The 16,636-nt window shown below is 58.9% G+C and overlaps 1 protein-coding gene across 1 annotated transcript in view; it reads right to left on the bottom strand.

Annotated features, from left to right (window-relative positions):
- Window positions 1-2,215: 2,215 nt before the first annotated feature.
- Window positions 2,216-16,636, bottom strand: part of TTBK1 (tau tubulin kinase 1) — a 35,796-nt gene continuing 21,375 nt past the window's right edge. The window contains exons 12-13 of the mRNA XM_064597626.1: window positions 4,511-6,102; window positions 2,216-3,626 (exon numbers count right to left, since the gene is read on the bottom strand). Coding sequence (XP_064453696.1) covers window positions 3,236-3,626; window positions 4,511-6,102 — 1,983 coding nt within the window. The 3' untranslated portion in view covers window positions 2,216-3,235. The remainder of the gene's footprint in view (window positions 3,627-4,510; window positions 6,103-16,636) is intronic.

The raw sequence follows: 16,636 nt of genomic DNA, 5'->3' as shown, positions 1-16,636 counted from the left end.
ATTCTTCCTTCCTCCCTCCCTCTCAGCTGGCACCAAGCCAGGGGACTCAGTCTCTGGCCCTTGGAGAGACAGCTGGGGAGCTGAGAGCTTGCAGGCTTTGCCGTCAGAAACAGAGGGCAGCCCTCTTCATCCGGTGTGACCCTGTATCTGTCTTGTCCTCAGCTTCTGTTTCCATCTCTGTAGAGACAACCTGCCTCCATGACAGTCCCTCCCAACTTGCCCACCAACCAGCACTCTTCCCCGCTGCCCACCTCCAGCCCCAGGACCTGGGCTTTGCCCTCTTCCCCAAAGGAAGAAGAGTCCAGGCCAACAGAACGAAAGGTCCACAGGCTTTTTAATGGTGTGATGGCTACTTCCCTTCCAAGACCCGATCTAATCATGACAGCGGCTTCCAGGGTGTCGGGGTGGGGGTGGGCAGGTGCAGGGTATGGTCAGAGGCCATGCAGTGACTGGGAAGAGGTGGGGGAGGGTGTTACATTCTGTTTGGCGTGTAAACATTCTTCAGTGGCTTCCCTGGGGGAGGGGGAGGGCATCTCCCTGCCCCCCACTCCATGCCCGCCAGGGCTGATCCCCGGAGCTGAGAAGACTGAGCCAGGCCCCAGTGAGGGGCTGGGAAAGGGGGAGCCCACGTGCCTGGGGCACGACCCTTCTCCTGCACCCGCTTCGTGCACAGTGTGGCTTGGGAGGGGAGGCATGTTCTGGGGGTGAGCAGACCTGCCTCTGAGCCAATGACACAGGCTGTGGCGATGAGGAAGTTATAGAGGGGTGAGGTGGTGGTGGACGTGGTGGTGTGACACTCTTTTACAGGGAACGGGTTCAGGACCAGGAGGCCTTGGTGGAAGGGATGAGTGCTCGAGGGGGAAGAGGCTGCAGCTGGGGGTGGGGACACTGGGAGGTGTGGTTTCCTCTGCCTTGGATCCTTCCTGGGGAGAGGAGCAGAGTCAGTCCCCTGGTCCCCTCCCACACTCGTCCCTTCCCTTCCTCCCCCACCTCGGTGACATTCAATGACGCAGAGGCCTGAGGTCAGATGGGAGCCCTAGGGAGGTCTGGAATCCCAAGAGCAGACAGGGTTTTGCGTCTCTGCCCAGCTCCAGTGCTGTATGAAGCTGGGGGTGGGATAGGCCTGGGGATCTCTCAGGCAGCCCCCTTTTCATCCCAACACCAAACCAGGGTGTTGTTGGTCCTGGGGCAGGGGTGAAGCTGGGGGCCCTACATTCACGGTTCGGTTGGTGGCAAGGAGCAGGCCCAGGACCTGGGCACCGGGGGTCATGCCCTGGTCCCCACCTGGCAGGAGCTGATTGTCATTCGGAGAAGCTCTAGGTGGGAGGGAGTGGCCCCTCTTCCACCCCCTCTGCTGGACCCAGAGGGCAGTAGAGGCCTTGGGAGGGTCTCGGGTTGACAAAGAGGGCTCTGTCCGGAGAGGTTTCCTGAGTGTTCTGGGAGCTTCTGCGTCAGCATGAGATGGACCTCGAAGGCCGTCCACCCTGGAGTCCTCCCCTGGGCTGGATTGCAGAGGAGCCACCACCTCGGTGTGGAAACAGCTGCCCAAGCCTGCTGACTCTCCAAGAGGGGCTTCAGCTGGCACCACCAGGCTGCTTCCAGAGCCAACTTCCTCACTGGCGTCCTTCTAAGCAATGGTGGCTGGATGCTGCCAGGCCACTGGGGCATGTCGGGGCCTTTCCTCCTCTTCCTCTGGTTGCCTTGCCTTGCTCTCTGGGAACCAGAGAACAGAGGGGCCAGGCCAGGGGACAGAGGCTGAGGGTGCTGAGGATGGAGGAGGCCTGCAGGGGACCTGTCCCAGATAGACAGAGTTGGCTGTCCCTTCCGCAGCCAGTGTGCCGCTTGGCCCAGACAGAGGCGGTTGAGGCTCGTGATGAGGTGGGATGAGCCATGCAGGAGCCAGACCCAGGAGGAAGCCCCATTTCCATTCATGGAGCAGCACAGCCCTCACCCTCTGCAGGGACAACTCAGCTGCATGGGTTGGGGTTAGTACAAGAGGGGACAGGCTGAAGGCTTAGCTGGGGGAGAAGGGGACTTGGGCCGGACCCATCACACAAGCACACAATCTGGAAGTTAGAAGGGCCTTTCTGCCTTGAGTCCAGGGGCCAGCTCTCTGTCTGCCTGTTTCTGCTCTCTCTGCCCACTGGGGGGGATAACGGTCTGATCCAGCCCCCTCCCCACCCCCAGGAGGACAGAAAAGGTGCCCCGGCCTGAACTGAGTCCCTGAATCTCTAAACAGCCAGTGCAGAGAAGATGAAAACCAGCCATTCTCCACCTCCACTGAACTCAGGAGAGAGGGAAGTCGGCTGAAACTGCAGCAGGCAGGATTGAGGTTAGATGGCAAGAAGGAATTCCTGATGGTGAGGGGTCCTGAGCACTAGATCAGGAGGCCAAGGGAGGGGGTGAAACCTTTTTTAAAGCCCCCCTCCAACTTCCCATTGGGAAACACGTGCCCAGGAAGGCAGCCCCCACACACTCTATGGTTCCCACTGAGGACCCACCCAAATTTGGGGGGAGGAGGACTTTGCACCCTAGGGGTGCAGGACAGCAGCCCCCCAATCACCTGCCCACTGCTTCCGACAGGGGTGTCCAGGATGGAGCTGACTTTGGGGCTGGTCAGACCTGCCCCCTCACACCTGAGTAGACCAATGGCCCCTAGGTCCCAGCTCCCCAACCCCAGCCTGGCAGCTGAGAAGAGGCTTTTTGGCCCCTGGGGGGGAGGGGGCAGTGGGGAGGGTAGGCTGGAGCTTCCACTTCCGGAATTTGAGGCTGCCTTTCTGAAAACGGGAGTGGGTGGGCTTGGGCTGGGAGAAGGCCAGGAGGAGGGAAAGGCGCCGCAGGAGGTGTAAGCAGAGGTCCCTGGGGGGAGCACGGAGAGCAGCAGCGGCCTGGCGGGTGGGGGCGGGGGACGTCCCCATGAGTGGAGTCCTCGGTGAAAAAGTGGCTGAGCCTTCCCCGGGGCGGAGGGTGAGCCTGCCCCACCCGAAGGGCGGCAGGGGGAGGGCAGGGGTCACGGAGAGGGGGCGGAGGACCGGGAGGCGGGCCCTCCCCCCGCAGCGCGGCGGCCCCCTCGGGGCCGGGCCGGCGCGCGTCCTCGCGGGTGCAGGCGGGAAGCTGGGGCCGCGGGTGGCGCGCGTCAGGCGCGTAAGGCTGTGCTGGGAGCTGTTTCAGTGTGGCCGGCTGCGGGTGGGGGGCCGGGGTGAGGGTGGGGGGCCGCGGAGAGCCGCGCGCGTCATTATCTGGCCCCGGCCCGGCCCTCCGCGACCCCCGCCCGGCCTTTGGTTGCTGCGCGCTGAGTCTGGAGTTTCCCTCTGGGTCCTTTCTTGGGGCCCCCCGGGGAGGGGGTGCCATCAGGCTGGGCCCGCGCCTGCGGGGCGCCCCGGGGCGGGGGCCCCGCGGGCCGGGCCTGGTGCGAGGGGGAGGAGCTCTCCTTGCGGGACAGGGACTGGCTCCGGGGGGACGCGTTGGGGTGGCGCGGCGCGGCGGAGGCGGAGGGGCCTGGACTGCGCGGGGCGGGGGGCCTGGCGCCGGCTGGGGCTCTCCCGGGCCCCGGGCCCCGGCCGGGGGGCTGTTTGGGGCGGAGGTCAGCAGCCACGGCCGACCCTGGAGGCTTCTGCAGCTGGAGCCTGCGGGACGGAGGCGGGGGGCGGGCGGAAGGCAAGAGAAAAGAGGAGGGCAAAGAAACAAAAAAGGAGAGACAAGTTTCAGAATCGCTGAGCACTGAGCCCTGGAGCCCTGCGTCTTCGGAGCTGGGTGAGGCTGTGGAGACCAGGGCACAGGTGGATAAACTAGGGCTGGTGCTCCATCCTCCAGGGCAGGACCTCTAGGGGCCACACACTCCCGGGCTGCTACCTGAGAGCCTGCTGCAGGCTTTCTTGGACCTGTTTCATCTTTAAAATTCTCATGGAGGGGCGCCTGGGTGGCTGAGTTGGTTAAGCAACTGCCTTCGGCTCAGGTCATGATCCTGGAGTCCTGGGATCGAGTCCCGCATCGGGCTCCCAGCTCGGCAGGGAGTTTGCTTCTCCCTCGGACCCTCTCATGCTCTATCTCATCCTCTGTCTCAAATAAATAAATAAATAAAATCTTTAAAAATAATAAAATAAAATAAAATTCTCATGGATTTTACATTCTACTCTATCACATACCCGTTTACATATGAAGAACGTTTTCTCGCAACGACTCTGGTCTTTATCCTTTGGCCTCAAATGCCTCCCGGCACACCAGAGGCTGTGTGTGAGTCTCACTGGCCCCCATTAACCTTTCCCAAGCTTGGCCTCCCTGGCGACCCCTCTAGACATGTGCACTGTAGCCACTCCCTTGAGCCCAGTGACAGGGCTGGAACCTGAGTCAGAAAAGGCGCTTGGTTGGGGAGGTGGTGAACAGGAGGGGTGGCCGAGGGTCCCTCCTGCATCCTCACTAGGCCCTGACCTTGGCTCCGGGGAAGCTCCTGCCGGGGGAGGCCTTCTGTGGTCACCCTCCGCCCACCCTAGGGCTGGCAGCCGTTTCTCACCTGCTGGTGATGGCTGTGTCGGAGGCGGGGGCAGCGCCATGGGGGCTGCCCGCGGACTGCTGCTGGGCCGCGGCGGGCGTGGGCATGCGGATGCTGATGGGGCGGGGAATCCGGCTCCGGGTGGCAGCGGCCCCCCCGGCCTTCCTGGGGGCAGCGGGCTCCGAGGCAGGCGTGTCCTCCTCGGAGCCCGTGCCCGAGAGCGTCTCCGAGGCCCGGCGCTGCTCCTCACTGGAGGAGGACGAGGCCCCAGAGGCCAGCCGCAACAGCAGGCGGCCCTGCCTCTTCTCCATCACCAGCCTCGCCAGGTCCTGCTGTGGCCGGGCCCTCTTGCCCCACCGCTCTCTGGCGGACAGGGAGCCGGAGGGCTCCGAGCCCGTGTCCTCCTCCGACAGCAGGACAGGGATCCGGCTCCTGGGGCGGGGGCCTGCCGTGGCATGGCGGCTGGGGGAGACGGTGGCCAGTTTCTCGGGGCCTGGCTCCAGCGGGGGCGCTGGGGCCGGCCCGTTGGCAAGGGCTGGGCCATTGGGCAGTGAGTCTGTGGCCGCCTCCACGGGGATGTCCCCGGGGGGGCCAGTCGGAGCACAGCTCTCCAGCCCTGCCTGGGCGATGCCGTTCTCCAGGGGCACGGAGGCCCCCTCCTCCACAGCCCTCCCATCAGAGGGTGCCTCCAGGCCCAGCTCACCCCCAGGGCCCAGCTCCTCAGGCCGGGAGGCTTGTCCACCGGAAGACATGACATTGAGGTGGGTTTTCTCCGCAATGTGCACAAAGGTCCTCTCAACTTTGGTGAAGGGTGAGGAGGTGACTGCCACTCCTCCTGCCCCTGCGGTCACTGCCCCGGCCCCTGGCCCTGTCCCGGGTCCAGGGGGCTTGGGCTCAGACTTGAGGACAGAGGACAGGGTGCCCGGCTCAGACACGTCCAGCTGGCTGCCGGTGGGCTGGGGCCGCTCTTGCTGAGGAGTGAGGGCAGCCAGAGTGCCCAGGTCAGGGTCGGGGGCCAGGTCGGCGGCGACGGGCGACTTCTTCATGTCGCCAGGGGAGACGAGCACCAGCGTTTTGGAGCCCTCCTCAGGCTCCAGGTCCCCGTCGGCCATGGAGGCCCGGCCCCTGGACTCCTTCTGGTCGTCAGCCAGCAGCGTGGATGGGGCACCCTCCTGACTGCGGTCCGTGCTCCTTTCACTGCCATCACTGCTGCAGCCGCTGCGAGGCCCCAGCACCTCCCCTGGAGCCACTGCCTCCTCCCCCTCCTCCCCTTCCTCCTCCTCCTCGCCCTCCTCCTCCTCCTCCTCCTCCTCGTCTTCCTCTTCCTCCTCCTCGACTTCCTCCTCCTCCTCTTCCTCCTCTTCCTCCTCTTCCTCCTCTTCTTCCTCCTCTTCCTCTTCCTCCTTCCCATTAGCTTGGGGCTGAACTGTTGCCAGTGGGACCTGGGGGGTGGTGAGCAGCATGTGGGAGAAGCCCACCCTCCGGACCCTGTTGAGCAACCGAGCCCGTTCTCGGTAATCAGAGAGATCTTTCTTGAAGTCCTGGTAGGGCAGGCTCAGAGGCACAGCTCGCGGGAGACCATTGACCTCAAACGGGGGCGCCACGGAGAACACCTGCAAGGGGCACACACAGGGACTCGCTGATGTCACCCGCCCTGCAGGGCCCAGCGGCTCGGGGACTGCACCCACAAGCCGGGAGGCCCATGTGCCTAGGCGCATGCACCAGAGTGTGTGTTCCGTGAGGATGGGCACTGGGTCTGTTTTGTCCATTGCTCTATCCCCCAAGGCCTAGAAGGGTCCCTGGCACGTAGTGAGTGCTCAGGAAATCTCTGAGGAAGGAGTGTGTGCATGCTCCATTTCCCCTGAGGTTTCTCTGTCTCCCGTCTCCCATCTCCCTCCCATCTCCCTCCCTCTCCTCCCCAGAGCCAGCTCTAGTTCAGTCAACAGAAGACAATGACACCTGCAAGGCGTCAGAGCCACCATGTAGATCAACTCTCCCTTTGACAGAGGAGGAAACCAGGTCCAAAGAGGAGCGGCAAGCGTCCAGGTCCGGACACGGTTTCTCTGCAGCCAGGGAGCTGGCCGCCAGGGCCATCAGAGCCTATGCAGGACCAGGTCCAAGTTCGCCTGCTCTCCACACCCCCAAATGCAGGCTGGGCGCCCCTGGAGCTCCGCCCCCCCTTCCCTCCTGCCCCTTCCCAGCCTGTCGGTCAGGAATTGTCCAGCCCTCTCTGGGTGTGTGTTAAGTGCACACCTCATCCGGGAATCCGCAGCCAGCTTGTGAAGGGCAGTTTCTGTCCACTTATTAAGTTTTCCCCTTTTGAAGCTTTGGGCTGAGCCCTTGGCAATGGGATGGCCTGTTCTCGGCTTTCTGGACTCCTGCCACGTCTCCCCTTAGCCTCCTTCCTTCCAGACTAGAAAAGCCTGATCACCCTGTCAGGACCTCAGCGCTTGCATCTCCTCCAGCTCTGCCCTAGTCCGCACACGCGCGCACACGCACAACTCCCAGCACCCCCAGGGCACCAGGCCTCATCGGGGCTGACACCGCTTTGTTTCAGGTGGGGAGGGTGCTGACGGCGTCCAGTGCTTTGTCGGCCTTTCTGAACATGCTGGACCTTGTCTTCCTAAACACAGCCCATCCAGATCGGGAGCCCCAGAGATCTGACACCTCCAACACCTGCAGGTGCCATCCAGACTTGCAGGGAGTCCTGCTGAGTATTCTTCAACATCTGAGTTTGCTGCCTCAGCTCCAGGGGCACAGCCCTATCCTGCCTGGGGCTTCCCCAGCCACTGGCCTGTCTTCTCCTGCCCGCATTGCCCATCTATCCTTCCTACAGCTGCTAGAGTGATCTTCCCGAAACTTAAAGCTGATCCTATCTCTCTGCTTCAAACATGCAGCAGCCTACAGTAGCCCCCATGGTCCTCAGAGGACAGTTCCAATTCTTGGTTTGGCACGTGGCAATGCTGCCCCGCCCTTGTGGTCTGGCTCCTCCCTTCTTCTCTGACCTCACTTCTAGCAGCACCCTGGGATCCCTGCCCTGGGCGCTTGCCATGCTGATGCCCCCGGCAGTTCCCTAAGTGCTCGACACTTCTCACACCGCTGTCTATCCCTCTGACTGGGGTCCCTGTCACTCCCTCTATTCACATGACAAATACCTGTCCTTCCTCCAGGACTGAGCTCAACCAGCCTTCCAGAAAACCTTCCTGTCCACCTGCCGAGCAGGCATCATCACCCTCCTTTCTACTTGTTTTCCCACATCCTTCCACTAGAGGCTTCACTGAACCCCCTTGAGGGCCTGGCCTTGCCTTTTCTATCTATCTATCTTTCTTTCTTTCTAGAAGAAGTCCTGGAATGGCTACTGTCCTGGCCACCATGGTAGAGGCTGTGAATCTGTGGATCACGTATCGAACAAGACAGATGTGGTCCTTGTTTTCACAGAGTGTAGCAGTCTCTCTATTAGGAAATGAAATGGGTTTGCAACGACGTGGATGGAACTAGAGAGTATTACGCTAAGCGGAATAAGTCAATCAGAGAAAGACAATTATCATATGATCTCACTCATATGTGGAATTTAAGAAACAAAACAGAATATCATAGGGGAAAGGAGGGGAAAATAAAATAAGACGAAACCAGAGAGGGAGACAAAACAACCATAAGAGACTCAGTCATAGGAAACAAACTGAGGGTTGCTGGGGGGGGGGGGGGCAATGGAGTGATGGGCATTAAGGAGGGCACGTGATGTAATGAGCACCGGGCGTTATGTGAGACTGATGAATCACTGACCTCTACCTCTGAAATCGATAATACACTGTATGTTAACTAATTGAATTTAAATGAAAAAAAAAACAAACCCACTACATTTGACAAAAAAAAGGGGGGGGGAATGAAATTGGGATAATGCGCACTCCACAGAGGTTGTGATCATAAATGAGGTCAGATAAGCAATGGGTCTGGCATATAGCAGTTGCTCAATAAATGTCAGCTCCCTCCCACCCTGCCTCCCGCCCATTTGCCCTGCTCCTCTGCTTTGGAGATCACTGCTTCCCCCTCCAGCCCCAGCAATGCCTGGATGCCACACCCATGGCAGAGAGGGTGGTGAGAAAAGGAGGGGCTCTCTCAGCTGAGGTCTCTGTGCAAACAGCCCAAAGGTGGGTGGAGGGGAAGGCAGGAGTCCCCAAAGCTGAGGATCTGCCCAAGGCTGTGACTTCTCCCTTCCTCAACTGCCATGATCTTTCTCATGATCAGACCATCCAGGAGGACGTGATGGGGGGGGGGGTGCAAGATGGGGTAGCATCAGACCCCAGACAGGACCCTTGCCCACCCTGTCTGAGCCAAGCAGGGGACTTCCTTAGAGCTTTGTCTTCTTCACATCCAGGCCAGAATTCCCCAGTAATCGTTCTCTTTTTCTACACCCTTCATTCTTCATTCATTCATTCATTCAGCAAACATTAAGCCCTGGTTCTGTGCCAGGCTGTGTGCTGGGGCGCTCTGCCATGTTTAGTTACCAACAGTAAGGCTCAAGATGACTAGCAGAGGTGGAGGGGGTGCTGTGAGATCCTGGGTGAGTCGTGACCATGGCGTATGTGCTACAGACACGGAGCTCTGATCATGTCTCCCTCCCTGTCCAGCTCAGAAATCACCCACCCAACACCAGATGCGTCCCACCCAGCACCTCTGCCTATTTTCCCTGTCCCACCTCTGACACTTGGAGCATCCCTGGCAGAACTACCTTTTTCTCTGGCCAGGCCCCGGATCTCTTTAGAAAAGCCCCATCCATAGGACGGACCCTCCGCTTACAGTGTCCTTGTTACATGATCATAGCTGGAACCCTCTGAAAGCCCTCCCCCCCCTTCTGTTACACGGGAGGGGGAATGAGGACTGAAATCAGGCAGCAGTGACAAGGTTAGATTAGGACACAGCCTGGAGAGAGGCACGCCCTCTCTCTCTGGCACGCCCACTTCACAAAGCACATCAACCAAGGTGGCTCGGAACCCCAAACTCTTTCCATCGCCTCATTGGCCTCCCACCTTCCCATGCAGGGAACCTGGGACCCTGTGCCCTTTAGCAGGAAGAGCCATGAACCTCAGAGTGGGGACAGCTTTGCCCTAAGTATCACTGACAAGCCCACGAGCATCTGGACCTGCTGGGTTTTCCATTTCAGAATCCCTCCACCCGGGCGCCTGGGTGGCTCAGTTGGTTAAGCGACTGCCTTCGGCTCGGGTCATGATCCTGGAGTCCTGGGATCGAGTCCCACATCGGGCTCCCTGCTCGGCAGGGAGTCTGCTTCTCCCTCTGACCCTCCTCCCTCTCATGCTCTCTGTCTCTCATTCTCTCTGTCTCAAATAAATAAAATCTTTAAAAAAAAAAAAAAAGAATCCCTCCACCCCTCCCCATCTGGCTCCTTGTTGGGGAGGGCAGGCCTGGGCTCAAGGTCCTCCCTCCTCAGAGAGTGGGAAGTCCTCCTTCACCCTCTCCCAACCTCTCCTGAATGCCCGTGCCCAGCAAATATTCAATCATTCACCCACACCATCCTGTGCTCTTTCATTCAGCCAGTGATCCTTAGATGGCCTCTGTGTGCTTGGTCCAGTAGGCTTGCAAACACCACGGGAGGGGGACACCAGTGACCCCCTCCCATTCCAGCTCAGAGGGCAGCAAGTGTACTGGGTGTCAGCAAGGGGAAATCAGGGCCTGGGGGAACTCACACCTTCCTACTCCCTTCCCAGAGCAGCGACCCTTTATGATTCCAATTTGCTTATTGTGGTTCTCCAGCTTGGCTTGGCGCAGCATTATCTGGGGGTGCTTTTAAACCTGCAGAGCCCTGAGTCCTACTCCCCCTGCCCCCAGATTCTGTAGGTCCAAGATGAGGCGCAGAAATCTCTCTGTTTTACAGCTCCCTGGTGATTCTGATGGGGTTTGGCCAAAGGCGGATGTGGTAGGGGTCAATCATAGAGGAGGGGAGGCAGGCCACTGGAGCTGAGACCCTCAGAGAGAAGGAAAGCCCTAGCCCTCCCCTTGCCTCCACTGAGCCCAGACCCAAAGGCTGTGGCCTCACCAACTTCAGAGCCCCGCCAAGTCCATGTTTACTCCAGTCAGCAGGGAAAGCGGAGGGAGGTGGATGGACCAGACTCTGATCTTTCGATGCCACCACAACCCGGCTCTCCTCAGCCTTGACTTGTCTGACACCAGGGGCGGGTTAGTCTGCACACCCCCGTTCCCCAGACAGAGTACAGAGAGCGGCTCTCCTGCTTGGACCCTGGCCAAGCCCAGACACTGCACACTGCACTTAGGCCCACAGTCCCAAGGTCAAAGAAGGGAGGCTGCTGAGTGACCAAAGCCGGAGGATGGGCCCTGACCCCTTCCCCCTCCCCAGCAAGCCTCTCACAGCAGTGCGCCCCTTCCTCCTCCCTCAGCAGCCACCCCAGGCACCCTTCCCATCTCTCCTCCTCCCCAGGGGAGCCCCCGATTGCCATCATTGCCCCACAGGAAAACAGAAGAAGTCGGCAGCGCAGCCCCCTCTGCCCACCACCACCTTTCCCAGATTTCTCACCTGTCTGTCTGTCTGGGTCTGCACTCTCAAACCACATCTGCCAAGCCAGGAGCCCTCCCTCTGCTCCTCCACCCCACACCTAGGAGTGCCACTCACCCTGGCGCACTGGCCATTGACAGTCATCTGGGTGGAAAGACTAAGATGACCAGAGAAGGCGGCTGTCGCGGCCCTGGGTCTTTACAGATCTTCGCACACCTGACTCCCAGATCTCAGTGTCCCCAACCCATCCTCACCTGTCCTGGGCAAGGAGCTGACAGCATGGGAACATTCTAAATGCTCCAGGGGTCAAGAAATGCAGCTGTAGCTTGCCCTTCTTCTGCCCCCACACTTGCTTTAGGCCCCAAGGAGTAAAGTGTGGCCTGGTGACAGCACCCCAACCCCACCCCCAAGCTCTGCACAATCCGCTCTCTCGCTGATCCCCCTGGATAGACCATTCTCCCCCAGGCCAGAGCTATCTCCGATCCCCCATCAGAGCAGAGGGGCAGGGAAAGGCTCGCAGGGTCCCTTCACAGGGCTCTCTGGCTTCCTGGCCTCCTTCCCACCACACACACACACACACACACACACACACACACACACACACACACACGGCGTCAATAGACTGATCCACAGAGAACAGATCTAGGTGCCCACCCCCCTACTTCCCATCCCTCCTCCAGCAAGTTGGCAATTTGGAGTCGGGGCCCCAGAGACCAGGGTCCCTGCCCTCCGCCCATCCAGTGGTGGGTTAGGAAGAAGGATGAAAAGAAAGCAGGCGAGGCGCAGGTTCCTGGAAGGCGTTTTTAATCAGGATTTGGTAGTACACAAGCTCTCCGGATTGTCTGCATTAACATACAGGGACTTAAAAAGGCACAAGATCCCTCGCACAGCGACGCGTGACGGCGGGGCGCCCCCACCCCCGCCCGTGCGCGGCCGTGTGCGTGTGGGTGCGTGTCCGTGTCCCACCCCCGTGGCGGCGCCGCGCGTGTGCGTGTCGGTTTCAAGTGTTGGATTTGTACAGTACTTGCAGTCTAGGGGCGGGGGCTCAGTGCATGCTTCTCCACCCGGGCCCAGGGCCCCCCGACGCCGCTATGTACGCTGAGGACGCACCCCGGAGAGAAAGAGGAAGAGGAAAAAAAGCGTCCCGTCTTTGTGTGTGTGTGTGTGTGTGTGTGTAGTTTTGAGTTTTTCGTGCATGCTTACGCTGGCCGGGGTCGGGGAATAGTGCAAGCTTATAATACAGTATTATTGCAGTACAAAAAGGGGAGGGGTATGATGGGATGTTTAGGAATAAACTGGCTGGAATTCGGGACTTCCGGAAGGGTCCTCTCCCCAACCCCCTTCCCATCCCTCTCTCCCCTCCCCACCACGATTAGGAAGCGTCTCCCCACGCTGGGAGGGGATCCTCGGGTCCCTGGAAGGAAGGAGCTCAGCTGGGCCCCGGCTGAGCTTCCCCCCTCCCACCCGTCCCACCTCTTAGGGGGCAGGGGCCAGCCCTCTCCTTGCTAAATACTGTCAAACATTAGGGCCCCCAACCCCGCCTGCTCCCCAACGGAAGCCCCTCCAATGAGGGGAGGAGGGGTCGACGGAGCAAGTGCAAAGGAAGCAGATGTTGGTCCCTGAGTTTTATTTTCGGGGGTGGGGAGGGAGAAGAGCTGGAAGTGGGGGCGTGTTTGGGGACCCCCCAGGGCCCTCAGTCGTGGAGTGGGGTGGGGCAGGAGACACGGACGTAAAGGAGAGGGCAAAAAGGGGGTGTTGGGTCGATCTGAGAGACCTAGCTAGGCTCAAAGCTTTGCTCCCCCTCAACTCTGGGCTCTTTGGCATCCAACTGCAAGGCCAATTATGGGGGCGGGGGGAGGCTGTGGGCGGTGAGGTAACAGGGATCGGGGGTGGGGCGACGGGGGCCCTTCGAGCCGGGAGAACCGGCCAGCTTCCCTCCCAGCCCCTCGTCTGCACCCCGGCCCTGGAAGCACTGAGGGGCGAGCCCCAGGCCGCGAGGCCGAGGAGGGGAAAGCAAACACAAAGTTGGCGCGAGGGCGGGGCGGCAGGGGGGCTACCCGGGAGCGGGGGGTGGGGGGTGGGGGGTGGGGAGGGACACTTTAGCAGCAGGCAGCTCGGCGGGGGCGCGCGCGGAGGCGGGGCTGGGGGCGGGGGCGGGGCTCGGAGGCCGGCCGGTACCCTGGTCGCGCGCGTAGCAGCGAGTTAAAAGGACGGACCGTACATTCGTGGCGCGCGGGCCGCGGGGGCGGGCGTGTGGGGGCGGGTCCCGGGGGCGGGAACGGAGTGAAAGTGGTGGTTGGGGTCCTGTTACAGTAGAGTTAGAAACCTGCGGGGCGCCTGGGTGGCTCAGTCGGTTGAGCGACTGCCTTCGGCTCAGGTCATGATCCCAGGGTCCTGGGATCGAGTCCCACATCGGGCTCCCTGCTCTGCGGGGAGTCTGCTTCTCCCTCTCCCTCTCCCCCTGCTTGTGTTCCCTCTCTCGCTGTGTCTCTCTCTGTCAAATAAATAAATAAACTCTTTAAAAAAAAAAAAAAAAAGAAAGAAACCTGCGAGAGGTGCCCGGAAACGCGATCTTTGTGCTCTCCCAGCTGGGGGGCTGCTAGTTTGTTGTCCGGAGAGTGGATGAAATGTGCGCACAGCTATGGAGTGTGCGTGTGCGTGTGTGTGAGGGCCAGTTAGTCGTGGCAAGGTGAACCCCACCCCCCGCACCCGCAAAGCCTGTGCAGGTAGAAGGGAGGATAAGTGGTGGGACTGACGGCGGAGCCAAGTGCTAGGAGAGATCCAGGAAGGTTCCCATAGTCCTTTGGGCTTCGTTGCCCCTCCTCCCCCACTGCTTCTCAACTCTTTACTTGGGGGAAGGGGCCCACTTCGGCTCCGGGGCGCCCTGGGCTGGGAAGCCGACTGGGTGGTATGGAGAACCGCTGGGGATATTTGAGGAATGTGGTCCTCAGGCTGGGGGCCTCTCCCTTAGGGAGAAGGATGCTTTAAAAATTTCAGAGGCTGACCCGCTAGTCCCAGGGGACACTTCTGTCCCTAATGGGAATAATGCAAACTTTGGGGACACGCCCCCCAACTTAAGGAGAGTGATTTGCCACTCCTTGTTACCAAGGTGCTGGCTACTGTATGGGGTGGGCTGATTCCTGCCCTTTGGGTTGGAATCTCAGTGGAGTTTGGGGTAGGGTGGGGTGATGTTCAGGCCCTCCTTAGGGGTCTGTGCTTCCATCCTCAGGTACCAAAGCAACCCAAAGACAGCAGAGGATATTCCATCCTCACACAGCCAGGGGTCCCTACACACTCTTAAGCATGGTCTCCCCTGCCCACTCAATATAGACACATTTGCCACAGCTCCTCTGCCATCCAGTGGCCCAAGCTCCCCCCACCACTGCCTGGACACACACAGCACCACCCCTCCCCAGAAAAAGGGACCTAGGCAGGGCAGAGGAGAGAAAAGGAGGGTCCTGGGACCCTCTACAGAGAGGAGGACCCCTACCTTTTCCTGTGATTGAAGGGGTCTGGCCCACCTCTCTTGGCTGGGGAAGCAAGCGTTAATGTACCAGCATGGCTCAAAGGTGCCATCATTCCCCCACGTGCTGGGCAAGGCTGTGCCCATTTTCCCCAAAACTGGAAATGCAGAGGGAGATTGATGGGTTCAGGATGCTAGTGGTTGGGATGAGTGTTGAGTGGTTATTGCTGTGACCCAAGCTGCCTTGAGTGCGTGGGGGTGTCTACTGATTACTGAGAATTCACTAGAGCATTTTTCACTCACCCAGGGTCCTATGCCGTCAGAGAAAATACTGGTCCTGCCAGGAGGACCCCACTTACCACAAACAAGTCCACTGGCCCAGATACATATTCAGGCACACAAACCATGAGGTCACCGACAAGTACACAAAGCACATACCACACATCCCCACTGGCTGTGAGCTGCCGCCTCTAAGAAGCCCACCTGATTTGAGTTCCCAGGAAGAACACCATCCCCCTTGAAGTGCCGCAGCCTTGGACAGGAGAAGGGGGTGGGGAGTCCTCAGGCTCACAGAGGTTGCAAACTGAGTTCAGGGTCTCTGCCCTTAAGCCAGTTTTGTTTGGCTCAGAGTGATATTTCTTTAAAAAGTTTTTTAAAATTTCATGCCAATAATTAAAAATTGCGAGATTTCACATAAAAATTGGAAGATAGTGACAGCAGTTGGCTGAGCTGAGGATGGGGGGAGTGCGTCTCCCACTGACCACAGCCCCCAAACCTGGCCACTCTTTGACATGGCTTGGCCCCTGCTGTGGTGTGAGTTGGTGACACTGGGCTCAAATCCCCATGGCCAGTGCTCACCAATGCCAGTACCTGCCCTATCTGTGAGCCCGAAGCCCAGGACCCCCCCCCCCCCAATACCTTGAGTTCATGGTTCTGAGCGCCTGCCTTCTCACTGTAGCTCTTCCTCCACCTACTGAATCTCCAGAGCTGTTCTGGGATGCTTGGGATGGAGAGGTGGGGTTTCTGGAGAGATAGGGTGGGCCACTTCAACCAACCCTGGTACTCTGGAGTGACTTCCCCCCACCCCACACCATCCCACACCGAGGTGGAAATGGAGAAGGAAGGAGAGTCTGGCTCCGAGACAACTCCTTCCTTTCAGTTAGAGTGAGGAGGGGCCAAGCAGAAAGGACAGGAACTAGATCACTACACAGACTAAAAGGTTCTAAAACTCCTATCAAACAAGACTTCAGTTATTCGGCATTGGCAGGCGTTTTTATATTTTTGTAAATGAAATATTCTGATTAATCCATTAAATGCAGATAATACTGGAATCGACCTCATAGGCTATTATGAGGGTTAAATGAGTTAATTTTGTAAAGTGCTTAGATCACTGCCTGGCACATAATAAGCACTGTGTGCCAGTGACCGTTTAATAAAATAATAAAGTAATAATTGGAAGCCACCACTATATGCAGGGTGTGACTATAAAGTACAAAAACACCATTTTCAAAGTACAGCAAAGAGCGCTGCCTCTTTTCAAAGCTGACCCTGGGGAGGCTGTGCGCTTTCCCCCAGCAGGGAATCATTTCTTGAAACATTCTGACCTCCTCTTTGGGAAACCCTTCGGAGAAGGAGCCTGACGACACTGCAGACTCACAACTGCCTTACCCAACCTGGGACCTAGAGACAAGGAACTTACTCCGGACCATTCACGGCTCTGCCGAGCTGCACGTGAACTTGACCCAACACATATGGCTTCACATGGCCTTCGCTATTCCACCCTCAAAAGATAATCATGTTACCAAGATCCCCTCCTGTTGGCTCAGAGCTTTATGGCTTACAAGATGCTCTCCCCGCCACCACAGAGGGTACGCAAAAGGATGTCCCTCAAAGGACAAAATATCTGAATCATGATCTTAATTTAAAGGACACACCCTCTCCCACCGGTATCAGTTTTGGGGGGGGGTGTCTGCATGCGTGTGAAAATTCAGCCAGTTTTGGCATGCTTAACAGGATTCCCCACCTCCAAAGGCTTTGGAAATAGAAATATGTATTTAATGCTAAAACAAGGCTGAAGCTAGTGCCGTCATCTTTGATAAGTCACAAGGCACTTTGGGATCTTAGAGTACCTCAGGGCTCTGGTCATTGAGTGGGAGCC

The sequence above is a fragment of the Mirounga angustirostris genome, unplaced genomic scaffold (assembly GCF_029215605.1).
Source record: "Mirounga angustirostris isolate CCGP_5_RB_7025 unplaced genomic scaffold, mMirAng1.0.hap1 SCAF_8, whole genome shotgun sequence".
In the NCBI taxonomy this organism is placed as follows: domain Eukaryota; kingdom Metazoa; phylum Chordata; class Mammalia; order Carnivora; family Phocidae; genus Mirounga; species Mirounga angustirostris.
This window is presented reverse-complemented; position numbering and strand designations above follow the sequence as displayed.